Source organism: Dendropsophus ebraccatus, chromosome 4 (assembly GCF_027789765.1).
Source record: "Dendropsophus ebraccatus isolate aDenEbr1 chromosome 4, aDenEbr1.pat, whole genome shotgun sequence".
NCBI lineage: Eukaryota > Metazoa > Chordata > Amphibia > Anura > Hylidae > Dendropsophus > Dendropsophus ebraccatus.
In genome coordinates, this window is record NC_091457.1 from 51,609,600 (window position 1) to 51,629,038 (window position 19,439).

At 42.0% G+C, this 19,439-nt stretch overlaps 1 protein-coding gene across 2 annotated transcripts in view; it reads left to right on the plus strand.

Moving 5' to 3' along the window:
- Positions 1–19,439, plus strand: part of ELP4 (elongator acetyltransferase complex subunit 4) — a 221,381-nt gene that overhangs the window by 15,435 nt on the left and 186,507 nt on the right. For both annotated transcript variants that reach the window (XM_069968386.1, XM_069968387.1), the window contains exon 3: positions 8,386–8,507. In XM_069968386.1, the coding sequence (XP_069824487.1) occupies positions 8,386–8,507 (122 nt within the window). The remainder of the gene's footprint in view (positions 1–8,385; positions 8,508–19,439) is intronic.

The following is a 19,439-nucleotide window of genomic DNA, read 5'->3' on the forward strand; positions in this document are numbered from 1 at the left end:
GTCCCCCACTTAGAACCCCCTTTGATAAGCCAGATCGTCTTGCACATTGGGACTTCTGTCCTGGATGACTCAGCACTACCATGCAGTACCACTTTTTCTCTGTAGAGGTCACACAGATTACCTGCGATCATAACTGATCGTTGGGGTGTTAAATATAGTTTTATTTAATCTCCTCACCCCAAATAAAATACATGTATTGTCCATGCAAAATTAGAACATAAAACATAAAGAAGCAGATTGATAGGGGTTTCAGACCCCCACAGTTTGAATATTAATACACATAGTTTGTAAGGGCTAGAACCCCTTTTAATTCTTCTGATATTCATCTGTTGTATGTGTGTTTGCCTGCGTTACGATCCTAATAGCGGGCAGTAATTTTAAATTTATAATGTATTAGATTAAATAATGGTTATTTTATTATTAACATGATGACCGTATTGAGCTGATTAATATGCATGTTTTGCGTGCGCCTCTAATAATTGTATGCATTTTGGGGGATGGTGCATGTCTGTTGTACCAGCCAGAGGTAAGATGCCATTTTGATTGCAGCTGCTAGCCGAGGAGAAGACTTGGGAAAAAAGGATTAAATCCTCTGATTCAGAATGGCATCTAAATATAGAGATCTGTGGTCTTGCCTTGGATGCCAGGGGGCACTGACTGAACAGAAAAAAATTAAATGCCAACGCTGCCACTGCAGGCAATGCTGGGTAGGAGGTGATTTTCTGAATCTAAAGCAGGAGTACAGGCAGCAAACTGAGGGACATAAATAATTTGGGACAGTTCATTTTTATATCATTTCAAATGCAAGCCGGAGCTGGGCGAACATATGTTGCGTGTCACAGCGCTCACAGCGTCCCATCCTCTTGTGAACTGTACCCAGGTAAAACAAGGTGACCCTATTTACATGTGGACAAGTGTAGTTTAAACAAGAAATGAACAGTTAGAATTCTATGTCTACAAAATGAAAAAGTCCTTTGCAGAATAAGCTAATATTAGAGAATAATGTAGAGACTGTTGTATATGCCTTATGTGTATCTGTATCTTAATGTATGAATTTTGATTCCTCCTTCTCGTTTGACATGGCTTTTCTAACATAGCCTACATTCCTCATGAGGCATCTGGGTTTGCAGAAACATAGATCAATTACATTGTAAGACTGGGTTCACACTACATATATTTCAGTCAGTATTGTGGTCCTCTCATATTGCAACCAAAACCAGGAGTGGATTGAAAACACAGAAAGGCTGTTCACACAATGTTGAAATTGAGTGGATGGCCGCCATTTAATGGCAAATATTTGCTGTTATTTTTTAAAAAAAACGGCTGTTATATTGAAATAATGGCAGTTATTTACTGTTATATGGCGGCCATCCACTCAATTTCAACATTGTGTGGACAGATCCTTTCTGTGTTTTTAATCCACTCCTGGTTTTGGTTGCAATATGAGGACCACAATACTGACTGAAATATACATAGTGTGAACCCAGCCTAAACCTGCATCTCATATGACTGCACACAGCAGATAGAGACATGCATTGGAAATCAAAGGAGTTGTTTAAGTTTGCAGCTAATCATTGTAGTGGCTTATCTACTATATTACTGCTCTCCTGGTCTCCTAGCGCAGGGATTGTATCTGCAGCAGCACACTACATGTGGGGACATAGACATTAGTGGGGCAAAGTCTGAGCTCCAGGAGAGATTTCATAGATTTTGGTTTCCTGTAGTTCACAGGATGTCAGCCACAAACTCAGCATGTACTCCTTTAGTTGCTATACTGGAGATCACATGACCCAGCTGTAATGATGGAAGGACTCCACTTGTATGAATGCAGTTGGGCTAGGGTAAAACAGGTCCCACTGCAAGAATATTGTTGGTGAATTATCATTATGGCCCACATTTATCAAAGGGTGTACAATATACATTGGTGTAAACTGCCCACAGCAACCAATCACAGCTCAGCTTTCATTTTACCAGCGCTGAAAGCTGAGCTGTGATTGGTTGCTTTGGGCTGTTTACACCAGTCTATATTTTACACCCTTGGATAAATCTCCCCCATGTGTCCAAAATTTTTGATTGGAAATTCATGGCCATAACCCATGTGGTTACAGTCAGATTTTGCATACAGATTTCTTAACTGAGACTTGGAAACGTTGTGGAACACAGCATGGATCTCCATTAAATTTTCCAAAAATTTCTACCATATCTGTTTTAGGATATGTTCCCACTATGTACTGATAAGCACTAACGATGGCTGTAGTTGTAAAACAACGACCGAAATTAAAGATCATGAACATTAAATTCTGGACATTGTCTTATAACTACGGCCGTTGTTAATGCTTCTCAGTACATAGTGGGAACATTAGCCTTAAGGTGGAGATGTTCCAAGCAATGGAAGATGGATTCTCAGCTGAGTGATACATGGATTTAGGTGCAAAATTCTTGCCAAATCCATGTAAAATCCATACAATACAATTATAGTTAATTTTGTCATTGATAGTTCATTGATTAGTGTATTGTAGCAAGTGCATTGTTGCTTACATGTTTAGACTCTTGGCCAATTCCTGCTGTATCACTGAACCAGCGATAAACCTGTAGTGATCCAGGAGAAAAACATAACTCTTCAGAAATCTGAGGTCTCTCCTTTTTGATGTAGATTTATCATGTACAAGGGATGACCATACAGCCACACTTTACTCCCTATAGGTATACGTCCACCTGTATAGTATATATCCTATTAAGATCTAATTCCTTACTTCAGGCGCAGAGCTAGGAGCAGTGATACGGAAAAGTCCCTTTAATGTAATATTATTCCTATCTGTGTTTTCCTGGCAGTTTGGTTGCACTGACCTCTATTGCAGCTACTGGGTTAATAAAGAACACTTTGCTGCCTTGTTGTCTGTGTCTCCTTTCCCGTAAATCTGTCGGGTTTCTTGTGTAGCGGCTGCGTTTGAATGGCAGCACGCTATTGAAGCCCACATACAATAGGCAATATTGGCGAGGGCCCTCATGTCTGCACTTTAGATCTTTTTTAAAAAAGCAAAAGTTTAGTGACCTAGAAATGAATCAATAAAAAGCTATTTTCTATGTGACAAATTGAAGAACTGAAGGATTCTTGCAGATGCATTGACTTTAACAATCCAAGATGCATTGTTTTTAAAGCTTCCTTCAGACATATAATCCTTAAGAGTGGAGGAAAGGATTGTGGGAGGTGTTCAGGTTACACTTTGACAGTTCGATCGCTGTCTTCTATTCCTAGACTAGGACTGAAAGAATCAGCAGCCTCCTGAAGCTTTGACTTTTCTTTATGGTTATTAATTTGAGGTTACTAGTTTTATAGATCGCATTAGAGAATGTACATGCTGCAGAAAATATTATGATGCATATGAATCAGCTTAGGGCCTGGGGATTAATTATTCTGGCCAGAATGGTGAAATTAATATTAGCGCCTCCCCTGCGGTACCAATTTTTTCATGGAATACTTACAGGAATAGTTGAGTAAAGCTGCAGGAATACAAGGAGAGTGTAAGTGCATGTAAGTTAGCAGGGCCTCTTGGGATGTCTGAAACTATGACATGACTTGTCTTCTGCAGGGAGAGAGCTTTTCTCCAGTCACTACATTTGTGGACTGATACAACCTTTTCCTGGCTTACAAAGGAGAAGAAGGTGTAGAACCCAGGTAACTCAGAATCTTCAGTCCCCAGTGCCATCTACTCTATACACCCTGCTTTTTGGTTAAGACGAGCCTGACGAACCAAGGGGTCAGCGTCCTATTACCGGAAACGACCATCTGCCGATATCAGCCGTTACAGATGTTAATCGTATGGTGTAATAGAAGACAACGATCAGCCGACACGAACAATGTTGGCTGATTGTTGTTTTTCATTGTCCTTCAACATTTTGAAAGACAAATGACTACTATAGCAACGATCTGCTGTCGCTCCGTGAAATGGGCTATCCGCAGTTCCCCCCCCCCCCGGCTATTACTCGCTGGCTGCCAACACGTGTAATAGCGCCAGCAGCGAGCGGGGAACCAGGATCAAGCGAGCATGGCTTAAGGCTTCTCCTATGATGAATGCTTACCCAAGATGATGGAGGTGGTAAGAGATAGTAACTTGAGGGACATTCCTGTATCAGTCTGCTTAGTTGCTTTGGCATGCTTCTCTGCTGCAACCATTGGGCTTTCCTTTTTTTTACCATTGCTTGTTCACGTAGGAATGGGGAAGGGCAATCGGCATGTCTAGAAATTCCTTAAAGCGACTCACAATCTGTCCCCCCCAAACCAGTTGTACCTTCGGATAGCTGCTTTTAATCCAAGATCTGTCCTGCGGTCCGTTGGGCAAGTGATGCAGTTATTGTCCTAAAAAACAACTTTTAAACTTACAACCCCATGCCCTACGGGTGTGGCTTAGAATATCTGTTCCCTAACTTTGCACCACCCCTCCGTCCCTCCTCCCCACCCTCGTCCTCATTAGGAATGCCACTGGTACATTTTCTCCCTGCTGAACATTTGCACAGGTGTCTTAACGATCCAGCCCATATGCTGGGCTGACACAGCTGACTAATAGTAAGCAATCTGCCTGGAGCATTCCTAATAATGAGGAGGGCGGGGAGGAGGGGCAGAGAGGGTGTGCCAGCCTAATGCATACACAATCTAGGCCACTCCCATAGGGCACGGGGTTGCCAGTTTACAAGTTGTTTTTTAGGACAATAACTGCATCACCTGCCAAACGGACCGCAGGACAGACCACTTGCTGCCCAGCATTTTTCTTATTTTGTTTACACAATACCTTTAAGGGACTGCTAACATGAAAATGGAGATAAACCATGCAATGCTCTTAACATGTTTTTTTTTTCAAATATAAAGAAAAAAAAAAACACTATAGGAAAACTTGGCAACAAAAGAAGAGCATCTTAAAGGCCTTTACATGTTACGTAGTAGCCTACTCGCAGTCTTGGTCATTGTTGACTGTTCATGTATGTTTACAGAAGTACTCCAGATATAAAGATCTGGGTGGCACTTTGTTCTCATACCGGTGCACTTAGATTGAAACTGTATAACAAAGAATTTGGCACTCAGAATTTCTCTTGTTCCAAACAGTTTATCATTTATTTATAACAAATTTATAGATGATTGGGAACGTCATTGGGTGATTTTTTTTTTCTTTTAGTCTATTTATAAAGATCAGTCCATTCCCCAAGTCTGTATCCAAGATTAGCTTCAGTTTAATGGCTGATGTTCACCCTGCGCAATCTCACTGTTTGTAAAATGTGGTAATTGGGGTTTTAAAAAAAAAACAACAAAACAGATTGGTTTCTCTTGCGTAAAGGAAGTGTGAAGTGCACAATCGTAGAACAAGACACTGTTTAATAGGGTGTCATACCTGTTCTAGGTTCATATACACATACAGAATTATCACCAGCATGAACCTGTAATATCATATTAAAGTTTAAAATGTTTTAAATTTTTTTTAATGCACATGATCTCATCACATATGTAAGGCAGATAAATAAACCATATGTCTGGAGCGTGAAGTGCTACATTTTTTTTTTTTGCAAATGTCAAAACATTTAACTAAGGGCTCTATTACACGGAATGATAATCTGCCGGATCAGGATGATTCGGCATATCATTGCTCTGTGTAATAAAGACAGCCATCAGCCAATGACAACGATTATTGACTGATCGTGTCTTTAGGTTCTGACCTAAAATCATCGGGTGCATTGCTAGCATTACATGTAGAAAAAGAGAAAAACGCAGCACTCCTCACACTGAGCTTTTTCAAGCAGTGTTACACTGCTTGAAAAAGCTTTCAGTGTGAGGGCGAAACGTTGCAAGTTTTTGAGTGAAATAAACACCATATTTTTTTGAGTGCATTTGAAGTGCTGCGGTTTTCTCTTTTTCTATATACTTATTACTTTTGGTCCTTTGTGCTATACGCTTAGCACCAACCTGTTTATATTTTAGGAGTGCTGCAGGATTTTGTTTTTTCCATATAGCATTACATGTAGCTATGCGCGACCAACGACTGCTGATTGTATAAAAAAAATAATAAAGTTCATACATACCTGACCGCGCTCCCCGGTGCTTCTGCCTGCTCTCTGGTATCTTCCTGTCTTCCGCAGCTGAAGGTGGAAGTGCGGAGCTGGCCTCTGAGGTGACAGGTCGCTCAGCCAGTCACTGGCCCCGGCTGATCTGTGTGCTCATATTGAAAGTCTTTAACTCTTTGTACTGACAGAGAGTGGGGAGCAGGCAACGCGGTCCTCTCCCCGCTCTCTCTCACAAAGTTGCTGTAGCCCAAAAAAGTGTTAAAAAAAAGTAGTAAATAATAGGCCAAAAATTGCCCAAATGCAAGTTACAAACATATGACAGGGATAGGGTTTTTACATTTTCAAGTAGATTTTTGGGTAATTTTTATGACATCCCCCAGTGCTGGATTATTGAATGAAATGGTATTGTGGTATTGGGCTAAGAATGAAATGGTATTGTGAATGGATGGTTGCGGTATACAGTATATTGAATGCAGACATTTACTGTTACGTATCGGGGACTTTTCAAGTGGAACTGAATGGAATGTATGCAAATGTTTGCATCTGTGAAATCTCTGGTTACTTAGGATTCAGTAAGTAACACCTTTTTACTGGTAAATGTATATTGCATTTTGCACATGTAATTGCTTTTAGAGGATTGGGCACCACTTTTTAATGCTGTTGACAGGAGCTTTACAAACAGATTGTCACTATAATTCAGCTTGCATCATGAAAGACGCGGCAACTTCTCAGCAGGTGACTTGTGCGTGTACTAATGTAGTAGTTGTTCTCCACATTACAGTGCCTTAAAGGGGTAGTGCGGCACTCAGCAATTATTCACAGAATAACACACATTACAAAGTTATACAACTTTGTAATGTATGTTATGTCTGTGAATCGCCCCCTTCCCATGTCCCCCCACCCCGCACGTGTACCCGGAACTGTGGTGCGCTATACATACCTGATCCGTGTCGACCGACCCCCGTCCGCCATCTTCTTCAAAGACGTCATCTTCGGGAGGCCGGCCGACACGCTCCTGCCGGCCCCCCTCTACCGCGTCATAACTGTGCTCAGCCGCGATTGGCTGAGCACAGTTATGCTCAGCCAATCGCGGCTGAGCAGCTGATGATGCTGCAGAGGGGGGCCGGCATGCGGGACAGCGAGTCAGCCGGCCTCCCTAAGATTGCATCGACAGAAGACGGGGGTCGACACGCGTCAGGTATGTATATTGCACCACACTTCCAGGTACACGTGCGGGGGTGGGGGGACACAGGAAGGGGGCAATTCACAGACATAACATACATTACAAAGTTGTATAACTTTGTAATGTGTGTTATTCTGTGAATAATTGCTGAGCGCCGCACTACCCCTTTAAGGCCCTATTCCACCAACAGATCTGACGACAGATTATCTGCCAAAGATTTGAAGCCAAACCCAGGAACAGACTATAAACAGAGAACAGGTCATAAAGGAAAGACTGGATTTCTCCTCTTTTTAAATCCACTCCTGGGTCGTCAGATCTGTTGGTGGAATAGGGCCTTTAAGTCTAGTAATTTGTCTTAAAATCACAATGAACAATTTTGTGAAAATCTGATCTGAAACATTAAGCCTTTGGATTCCACCTCTGGTTCTAGAATTATTTAATACAGTGAAATGTCTTTAAAAAAATCACACTAAATAATGTCTTCTATGAGGTATAGTCTGCTCAAATAAAGTGGCTACTATGCATAATGTATGGTGTGCTGAAAATCCATCACACAAACTATAGATTGGACAAGGGAGTAGCTTATCCACAGTGGGGAAAATAAGCATTTGAAACACTGAAGATTTTGAAAGTTTTTACACCTGCTAAGAATGGAGAGACAGCCCCAACAGTAAAGCATGGGGGTAGAACCATCATAATTTGAGGGGGGCTTTCTGCAAAGGGGGCAGGTTGACTGCACCGTATTGAAGGGATGATAGATAGGGTCATGTATCGGGAGATTTTGGGCAATAACCTTCTTCCCTCAGTAAGAGCATTGAAGATGGGTTGTGGCTGGGTCTTCCAGCATGACAGTGATCGGACACTCAGCCAGGGCTACCAAGGAGTTATGTTTTAATGTTTTTTTCTTTCAGGTGGCAAAACTTGCAAAATGCTTTGTAATGCTTTGTCGATGGGGATCAGAAAGTGTACTGACCGTTTGTATCAGGGAGGTGTCGTAATGTGTATACAGGGGATCAGTCAGTGATGTATGTCTTCCTCCTAATAATTTATAATAAATGTAAGAGGCCAGACCTCATCTTTATTAGTTTTTATATGTGTATGAAAATTTTTTTGGCTAACTGTTCAATTTAAGTAACTCAGGTTTCTATTTGCAGAGGAGGATACCTACAGCACTTACTCCAATCTCCTGCTCAAGTATTTCCTGGGAGAAGGCATTATCAACGGACATGAAGTCTTTCTCGCGTCTGCCAGTGATATTCCACAGAAAATCTTTAAGGTAATCAGTCATAACCATATGCGCTTTATATTTCATGCAGTGACCCCTTCACTGGTTTTCCTGCTACATGTGTGTTTGCAGTGCATCACATAATAACTTCATTAAATAGGGCTACAATACAGTTCTCCTGCACAACCTGGTGGCTGAGAGCTCCTCTGTGACTGGAAAGCTCTAACCAGTGATGCCGTCTCTTCTTTCCCAGGATCGGTTAGACTGCCTATGGTCAGGAAGTGAGGATATATCCTAATAAAAATTATATCAACCTCATTCCGTATGGTTTCTAGTGAACTTTACTTTCCATGGTGCACCAGTTACAATTGTCTCATGCTTGTATTAAAGGGGTTTTATGGACAGATGTTACTGATTGACTATCCTCTGGATAGGCCACCACAATCTGATCAGTGAGGATCAGTACCCCTTCCGATAAGCTGTGTAGTTGTGGCGCTCGACTACTATATTTACATTGTGTAGTGTCCATGCCTCGTTACTTAATCTTAGCTCACATTCTCTTCAGTGGCTTCCGACTTACAGCTGTGCCATGCCTCTGATTTTGGCTTTTGGAGACCTATGCACAGAAATGGCCATTAATGCTGTTTATATAAAATCCTTTTTAAGCTTGTGTACATGTTTGAAACCACTGCCTCTAAAATGAAAAATTAAAACTTTGAAAATAGTCTTGATGGAAAAACAGCAGCTGATATGTAAATTTATGTCTATTGATATCTGTATACAAGCTACTAAATAATTCAATCAAAGGTAGTAAGGATGCTTTTTTATATTTGCAATCAGAATCCGGATGAAACCACACCACCATCGCTTCAATAGCTGCATGATGTTCCCAGATTATCACCGACATTAGACAGCTATTGGTAAAGAAATGGGGGCATGGTTTTGGCCAGATTCGTGAATGTAGCGTGGCATAACCCTTGACTGCAGAATCACAGTATTTTTTATTTTGCAATACAAACCCTTTAAGGGCAGCTTCACTTACGGCGCATACATCACCCGTCCTCAATCCGGCTTGTTGCACCAGGGTCCTGGCTTCCTGCTCTTCTTCCCAGCCAATCAGTGGATGCAGCTGGGCAACGCATTGATTGGCTGGGCGGGAGAGCAGGAAGCTGGGACCCCGTGCAGCAACGGATTCAGGACGGGTGATGTATGTGCAGGCGGGTGAATTAAATACTTGCAGCATTCTGAAAGATGCACTGCAAGTGTGTATTCACATAGGAACTGACAGGACCTTGGATTGCAACAGATCTCGCTGCAAAACTCGCAGCGCGATTTCTGCTGCGTTCCATCCTGTGTGAAGCTGCCCTAACAGTATTTGTTGAAGGTGACGTTTGGCCAACATAACTACATTTGCTAATAATAATAATAATACCACAGGACAACCTGCCTCTGCTTCAAGTTATTAAGGTTGCTCTGGTTATAGTCAGATGTGGTACATTGGCGACTAGGAGCATTTATACTGTAAAGTGTTTGTCCTGCTGTTGAATCTGTCACATACGGTTATCGTTGTAAAGTCTTCTATAGGAATAATCTGCGCTCAGCTTCATCACTATGTAGTAACAATGCAGTGACATCTGGGAGTTATATCTCAGAAGAGTCTATTAAGAATTCTCTGGGCGTCCAGCTGTATAACATTACATTGTCCCGCGCACATCACACCAGCCTGCTAACTGTAACAAGCCAGTGACCAAAACAATGTTGTCGGCAACGTCTTTCACTGGCAGTGAAATGCTATAATTGTCCTGCTTTAATTTTATGATATGTAATTGGGAGGATCCTGAACCTATAAGCAAGACAAATATTGCTGATACTTGGAAGAGGAAAAGACATTCTTTCAGGCCGTAATTATCGGAAAAAAACACGTGTAACGAAAAGAGACAAGTAAAAGATAAAAAGCCCCATCAACAGCGTAGGGTATATTATATACCACCCGGCAATTTATCCATCATCCTTTGAAAACATATTCATGCCTTTTGTACTCCCAGCTCTCTCTGAAAATCAGCTATGAAACGCAACAATGGAAGACCTCACAAGAGAGAGAGAAAAAGAATGTCGTGCCTAGTGTTTTTCTAGACTATCAGATTGAAAGTACAGGCAGAATTCTTTGCTCTCTTCCTGAGGATCTGTCCTGGCTGTCACTGGGTGCTGGAATGAATCTACTGCTACACGATAACATCAGCCCAGGATCTGAAGAATATCATCATCCTGCGTATAGCCTGTCATTTTTATGGTTTAACTTATCTTATTGTGTATTAAGTTTATTTCATTTTAAAGAAACAGACACGTGAACTCCTTCCAAGCACTCTATCACCTTGCCAAAATTATGACAGTATTCCAGTTTTCCTAGTGCATCCATATATATGGGAACAATCTCGCTTTTACCATTATAACTGCAAAATCGTAGGCTACTGCCGCCAGTTCTGACGCGTGAGCAAAGGTACCTTTTTCCAGCATCACGCAAGTAGTTGAATTGGGGATGCAGGAGTCTCAGATTCTAAGGGCTCTATTACACGGGACGATTATCGTGCGAAAAATCGTTAAATCCTTCTAATTTAAAAGATTGTTGTGTGTAATTGCAGGCAACGATCGAAAAAATCGTTCGTATGTCGTTGATCTTTTACTTAGATCTGAACCTAAAATTATCGTTAATCGTTCGCTGTAATTCCACATTCGTTCGCTCAAGTTCCGCGTTTTTTCACTAATCGTTCGGTGTAATTGCACATTGTTCATTGTTTTTCTGGGATCAGAAGGAATAAATGATCATAGTAACGATCGCAATAACGTTCACAGTAATGCTGCGTTTACACGGAGCAATAATTCGCCCGATCGTACGATTGACCATATCGAAAGAACGTTTTTTTTTATAACGATCAGCGTTTAGACGGATCGGTATATCGTACGGAAAAATCGTTTTGCGATTGTTTTGTGATCGCTTAAGCCTATCTCGCACATAGGTAAAATCGGTGAACAACTGTTTTCACGGAACGATCTGCGAATTTTTTGTGAATGACGCACAACGATTTCAGAACATGTTGTAAAATGAAAATGAACGATTTCTTGCTCGTTACTTGATCGTTCGCTGCGTTTACACATACGATTATCGTTCGAATTCAATCGTTATTGTGCAAATTCGCACGATAATCGTTCCGTGCAAACGCAGCATAACGATCGTAACTAACGATTATCGTTCTGTGTAATATGGTGACCGATTTCAGGTTAACGATAAACAATCTTGTTTGTGATTGCTTATCGTTAGTCGTTAATCATTAAAAATCGCTCAGTGTAATAGGACCCTAAGGCACAGAAGATGCTTCAGCCTGTGGCTGTACAGCAGTATGCATGTCACAGGCAGTGTGGAAACTCCAGCTCTCTGCAGGGTGGCGGTTACTTTAAGCTGGTTGTACACTGTAGGCTGCCTCTCTTCCCAATTCCCCCATACATTTGGATTCTCAGTTTGGTCAGACATGCAGGTATTTTAAAGAAGGTGAGCAGAGTAAGCAGATTATTTCACCTAAAAATAAAAGAATCGGTCATTTCAGCAGGACCTGTCAGTCATGAGACACAGAAACGAGACAGAAGACCAAGACAGAGATCAAACCGTGAAGACAATAAGCACTAATAACAAATGTTCCATCCATGAGCAACAGAAGACCCTAAGGGCCCTATTCCACGGGACGATTATCGTTTGGATAATCGTTAACGATTAACGATCTCAAACGACCGCTATTGCGAAAGACCTGAAAACGTTCACTCATTTCCATGGAACGATAATCGTTACTTATGATCGTAATTGCGATCGTTTCTCTTCGCTATTTATTCGCTATTGCGTTCGTATCTATTGAGAACGACCGAACGATGTCTTATTCAATGCGAACGATTTGCGAACGAGCAACGATAAAAATAGGTCCAGGTCTTATTAAACGATCAACGATTTCTCGTTCGGTCGTTAATCGTTACCTGCATTTCAACCGAACGATTATCGTTCAGATTCGAACGATTTAACGATAATCTGAACGATAATCGTCCCGTGGAATAGGGCCCTAAGGGTAGCTTCACACACACGCGTATCACACACTGATACGCAGCAGATACACAGCAAATTAGATCTAAATAACTGAACACAGCATCAAATCTGCTGCGTATACTGTGTGTGTGTTTGTACCCTTAAGGGTACGTTCACACGTACCAGATCCGCAGCGGATTTCACTCTGTAAGTTAGCAGCGAAATCCGCTGCGGATCCAGTAATCAGTAGGTGAACGGATCCGCTACGTGTATGGGACCCGGCCCCTTTAACCCCCGCGCCGCCGGCCAAAAGCCTGCCCACAGCAACTTTAACCCCTGCGCCACGGGCCAAAGCCCACCCGCAGCCCCGGCCCTGAGCATACATTACCAGCTCGGCGGCGTGGCTGTTTGACGCTCCCGACTCCACTCTTTCCTCTTCAGCCAATCAGTGCACCGCAGCACTGATTGGCTGAAGAGGAGCGAGGGGAGCCGGGAGCCTGAATCAAGCCGCGGCGCCGAGCTGGTAATGTATGCTCGTGGCCGGGGCTGCGGGCGTTCGGCCGGCGGAGCAGGGGTTAAAGCTGCTGCTGGCGGGCTGTCGGCCGGCGGCGCGGTGGTTAAAGGGGCCATGTCCCATACACGCAGCGGACACGCAGCTAACTCGCAGCGTTAAATCCGATGCGGATCCGGTACGTAGGGGGAAAGTCGAAGGTCGCCGGAGGTCCAACCTCTAAACCTCCGCTGATCTCCGTGTCGGGCCCTGTCCGCTCTGTTACAAATAGAGTCGCAAGTACGGCACACAACTCGCGGCTCTATTCATTCCTATGGACCTCGCGTAAAGAGCCATGTACAGCACTCTTCCAGCAGACTCTGCTCTTTCTGTTGCTCCATAGGATAGGGGAAAAATGATTTTTTTTCCTGGAGAACATCTTTAAAGAGAACCAATCATGGCCGAAATTTTAAATTTTTTTTTTTTCTAATTAGCTGTAAATTAATATTTTATTAATATTTGTAATTGGAATTATGTACTTTTATGCCCGTGATTTTACAATATACACATTCTCTTTTCCTGTCTCGCGCCAGCTCTTTTCAAAAGAGCCGGCGCGAGACAGGAAGCTCCCGGCATGCCGAGCGGCGGGAAGGGCTCCCATGAGCCTTTGCCGCCGCTCTGTAAATACACAGTGATCCCGCGCTATACAGCGCGAGATCACTGTGTATGTCTATTCTAACTGGGCCTATTAGTATGTCCCTGAAGATACAGACTGCCTGTGCAGTCTGCATCTTATGCGTTTACCTAATCCTGTATAGCGGAGCAGTAAGGGCGGCGGCGGCCATCTTGATGACGTCACTGGTGCGTTCCAGCGCTGGAACGCAAGGGACGTAATCAAGATGGCGTCCGGCTTAGCTGCACCGCTACAGAGGACTGGGTAAAGTATAAGATACAGACTGCACAGGCAGTCTGTATCTTCAGAAATAAACTACATGAAGATACAGACTGCCTTTGCAGTCTGTATCTTATACTTTACCCAGTCCTCTGTAGTGGTGCAGTAAAGCCGGGCGCCATCTTGATTACGTCCCTTGCGTTCCAGCGCTGGAACGCACCACTGTGACGTCATCAAGATGGCCGCCCCCGTCCTTACTGCTCCGCTTTACAGGATTAGGTAAAAGCATAAGATACAGACTGCACAGGCAGTCTGTATCTTCAGGAATAGATTTAGGGAGAGATAATCTTTTATTATAGGGACAGTTAATTTTAGGTGATTGGTTCTCTTTAACTGAAGAGTTGTGGAAAGGACATTTACTGTTTTAAGTGACAGAATATAGAGAGACCAATTTCTTTATTTTTATAGTGAAAATCATGTTGTTAACACACAGCCATATTCATGTAGTTGTGGACATAAACCTCCAGAACCTTCACTTTGTTCTGATATCTAAGGAATTGATAATACCAGTCAGCAGTGTTCAAATTATGATTAACGAATGGAAAATCAGGGGCTCTGTAAAAACCAAACCACAGTCAGGTAGACCAACAAAAATTTCGGCCACTTTTGCCAGGAAAATTCTTAGAGATGCAAAGAAAAACACACAAATAACATCAGCTGAAATAGAGGACTAGGACTAGCGGTGTGGCTGTGTCAAGATGCATAATAAGGAGGTACTTGAAGAAAAATGGGCTGCATGGTCGAGTTGTCAGAAGAAAGCCATTACTGCACAAATGCCACAAAGTATCTGGCCTTCAATATGCCAAACAGCACAGAAACTAGCCTCAAAACTTCTGGGACAAGGTAATTTGGAGTGATGAGACCAAAATTTAACTTATTGGCCACTACCATAAACGTTACATTTGGATAGGTTTCAACAAGGCCTATGATGAAAGGAAACACCATTCCTGCTGTGCAACATGAAGGTAGATCGCTGATGTTTTAGAGATGTGTGAGCAACAAATACACAGGACCCTTGGTCAAAGTTGAAGGAAATATGAATGCAGCAAGTTATCGGCACATACTGGAGGCAAATGTGCAGAAGCTGTGTGTGGGGCGTAACTCTCCCCCCCCCCCCCCCCCCCCCCCCCCCAGAAACAGCCCAACACCTGTCCACAGGTTCTATACAGTATTGCAGTTCAGTTCCAATCACATTACAGAAAAGTAGCCATCTATTCCAGTTCATTAAACAGCTTGCATACTTTTTTTTTTTTTTTAATAGTGACCAAGTTGAGCTGAAAAAGCTAAAAAATAAAAATGGCAAATACCAGCTTAGCCAGTTATTATCCACTGCAGTGGCTGACCTCAGGCAGTCATTGGTTGACTGGGGAGCATGGACAAGGTGACAAGAGAATGGCAGTAGCGAAGAAGTGGACACTGCTATATTTATTCATCTTATTTATTTATTTTTCATCCTGTCCACCTTTAAAGCGACTCTGTACCCACAATCTGACCCCCCCAAACCACTTGTACCGTCAGATAGCTGCTTTTTTTAATCCAAGATCTGTCCTGGGTCCGTTCGGCAGGTGATGCAGTTATTGTCCTAAAAAAACTACTTTTAAACTTGCTGCCTTGTGTCAAATTGGTGTGGCCTAGAGTACCCATGCTCTAAGATTGCCACACCCCTGCGTCCCTCCTTCCCACCCTTTTCACTATTATGAATGCCCCTAGAACAATTTCTCCCTGTGTGAACAGTGCCTATGAACTGGATGGCTAAGGCACCTATGCAGTGTTCAGACAGGTAATGAATAGGAAAAATACAGCCCAGGGCATTCCTAGTGATGAGGAGGGTGGGGAGGAGGGACAAAGGGGCGTTGCAATCCGAGGGCACACACACTATGCCACACCAATTTTACACAGGGCTGCAAGTTTAAAAGTTTTTTTTTAGAGCAATAACTGCATCACCTGCCGAATGGACCCTAGGACAGATCTTGGATTAAAAGCAGCTATCCGAAGGTACAAGCGGTTTGGGGGGGGGGGGGGGGGGGCTGTCAGATTGTAGGTACATAGTCGCTTTAAAGAAAGAAGTATAATGCTGGAAATCTCTTAATACACCTTGCAAATTCTATTTGTTATATCCCTTTTAATAATTGTCACCCTCTTTTCTACAAAAGCATATTTTATTACCATTTTGTATAATTCATTTAGATTTTTTTTTTAAGTTTGGTAATTCTTTCCTTTTTTTTATTAGCATTTCTCTGAAATATCACTTTAAATATACATTTTTCATCTGTCATCTTTTGCTTTGCGAATGCTAAAAGGGCATGTACTGCTTTAAGCAATTAATGTTTCTTTCTTTTTCAAGAAAGTGACATGAAAGTTTAGAATTTACACTAGGGCAAGGCAGTGGTAAACACGTTCCTTGTTTCAGCCTCTGGGTACTGTCATTATTCTAGTACCGTTTAACCCTTTGCCAGTCTGATGTGCCTCTTTAATGATAAGATCCTGTTCAGTTATATTAGCAAGACTGATTCGTTTTTTTATATGCATTTAACTTATTTTGCCCTACTAATTCTGTAAATATTACTGTATTTTTTGCCCTTTCATTTCAAGTTTTTTTTTTTCCCCAAAAAATTTAAACATAGCCCATCTTTATGGTAGACCATTAATATCACATTGATGGGAGCCTGACTCAAGGCATTAGGCACCCCGACCAATTAGCTGACTAAAAGGGCCCTGATGCTTTGTTAAACACTGCCACCTCTTCATTATTTACCAGGCATAGTGCCATACTCTTTGCAGTGGTTGTGCCTGGTAGTGCAGTTCATCACATATATCACAAATATTTTTAATGGATAACCTGCATTAGTCCATTAGTATCCATTAAGGGTTGCTGACCCCAACGGAGTAAACTTTTTGGCTGCAATAAAGCCATTCACAATCACTTTAGTTTGGAACAGTGTTCAGCATGAGCGTATATATGTCTGCATAGGGCAATATCCATTACTCTGATCACCCTTGCAATAAATGGTTGTAAGCAATCAAGGAATCACTGTAGATAATTGACTGACTTGTTTTATGACTTAAACCCATCTCACTTGGCAGGGTGGGTGATTATATAACACCTCTGTTAGGCTAAACACATATGTCATAATCCACCAGGTGTGGCATAATCTCATTTCTACACCACCCCTTTAAGAGTTTAATTGCTGTTTTAGTAGATTCCATTGAACGAAACACCCCTAAGAGCTGTACTCTTCAGCCTATGTGATCTTCTATCCTGAGCTACCAACATTTGACATCTGTACCCTCAAAGTGCTTTCTAAGGCAATGGCCTTTTAATGCTGCATAATCCAAGTCTGCAGGGTGTTTTTGGGTGTTTATTTTTGTTCTTTTTTTTTTTTTTACTATAGTATTCAATGCTAGTTAATAGAAATTAAAAATGTCATTCATACCTTGTAGGATGCTTAAACATTGTTGTTTTTTTTGTTTCTTTTTATTTGTTTGCTATTTTTATTGTCCTTAATTTTGACAGTTTTTTACCTCAACAATTCTAAAGCGTTTCTATCACAGTCCCTCACAAACTGAGAACGCAATTTCCAGAAGCACCGCTCACTGCATTGTAAATTGGAGTTCTGCCCCCACTTCCATCAAAAGAGACCGCATACTAACAGAATTTTTTTTAGCTAATCTTGCTGTGATCACCAAATGATAGGTACTCAGAGATGGGGAACCTTAGGCCCTCCAGCTGTCCAGGCATGATGGGAATTGTAGTTTTTCAACAGCTGGGGGGGCGTAGGTTCCCCATCCCTGCTTTAAGGCATAAATCAACAAAAATGAAAAAACATATGACTCTTCACCCTCCCTTTCTTCTTATTTGATGAATAGTGGGCAATAGTACCTTCCTATAATGGTATGAGGAAAAGGTATGAAAAACTGAATCGGGCTAGTACAGACCCCCCCCCCCCCCAACAATTGGTAGAGTTAACCAGGAAAAGCGCTCTGCTTAATGCTCCTCTCCCTGTCTCGCTGCAGAGGACAAGCCCTGTAGACTTACTATAGAGTCCTTTTCTTGACTTAGGGACACAGGGAGAACACCCAGAACCTGACTGATCCAAATTTTTAACATGTATCCATGATGATAGTAACACTTAAAGAGCAGAAATTGGTTGGGCTGTATGTTAGTGAATGGCCTTGCAATGTGATGAATATGCTTTGTAGGGTTTAGTTATCAGGTCTTTTCCAATAAACAATATTATTAAATTTTGTTTAGGTCAAACCTTTAAAGGGAACCTGTCATTCCTGCTGCCGGGGCAGAGCCTGTGGGGCCGGAATGATTCAGGAGCACAGTTGCTGTCAGAACTGATAAATCTGGGCCTATGCCTGACCCCTCTATACACAGGTATATGGCATTGTTAGCAGTGTTTCTTTGTATACAGTGAGTATTTAGTTAGAAATATGGAAAATTGTCAGGAGGAAAAGACCACCTGCTCCATGTAGCCTAGTTCTGAGTTGTTCAGGACATGGTGACCGGAGACTAGCTTAATCCACTGCGCACACACAGAGGACAATCTGCTTTATACAGTATTTTTGCCCTATTCACACAGAAGTCACCCCTAGGATCATGTAGGACATTAGGAAGAAGCTGCTGAGCCAGTTCTACTTTACACCAGTGTGACAAATAACTCCCCTGGTGTCTGACTGGCCATTTATGAAGGAGTCTGAGTCAGTCTGTAATAAAATTCAGGAGTCAGAGCTGCAGCTTACCGACTCAACAGCCCTGGTGTCTGAACCGTTTTTTTTACGCCATCTTTGCACTTTTAAAGCTTATACCGTGATGTTTTTCAACCACTAAATTAATTAGAAAAGAATTTCTAATAAGGCTAAGGCTTTGCCTACAGATTCTGCCCCCTTTCCAGTGGTGCTAAAGGGGTTGATAAGCTTCAGTCTTAAAATACGGAGCTTGGAGTTGATAACAGAAGCTGCACCTAGTGGCCACACTATTTATTGCCTTTAGTTCATGTTTTGGCTGAATTTGATACCACTTTATCTGCTACATATGAATGAGCGCAACGCTTTTGTCATATTTTTACACCTGTGCTACATTAGATTCATCAGCAGAGTGGGCTCCTGTGCTAGTAGATGTCGCCATAGGAGTAACAATAAGTTCCCTAGCAGTCGAGGCCATTTTTTATTATATTAACCCAATACGTTTTGTCTGGTGAGGTAATCACCTGGAATCTGACGCTTGCTGATGCTTTGCAAATAAACTTAGGATTTAGCAATGTGAGATGAGGCTTAAGGCATCAGCCTCCGCAGACAAAAGGTTGTAACAACAAATAATATTACTAAATAATTTGTATATGCTTTAATTACAGATGGAATGCTATGTGGGTGGTGCAGAAGAAATAACATTTGTTTTTACATTTAGTGTTTGCAATTATGTAATTAAATTATGCAGCGTCTCCAGATAGTCGGAGGATAGAAAACGTACATAAA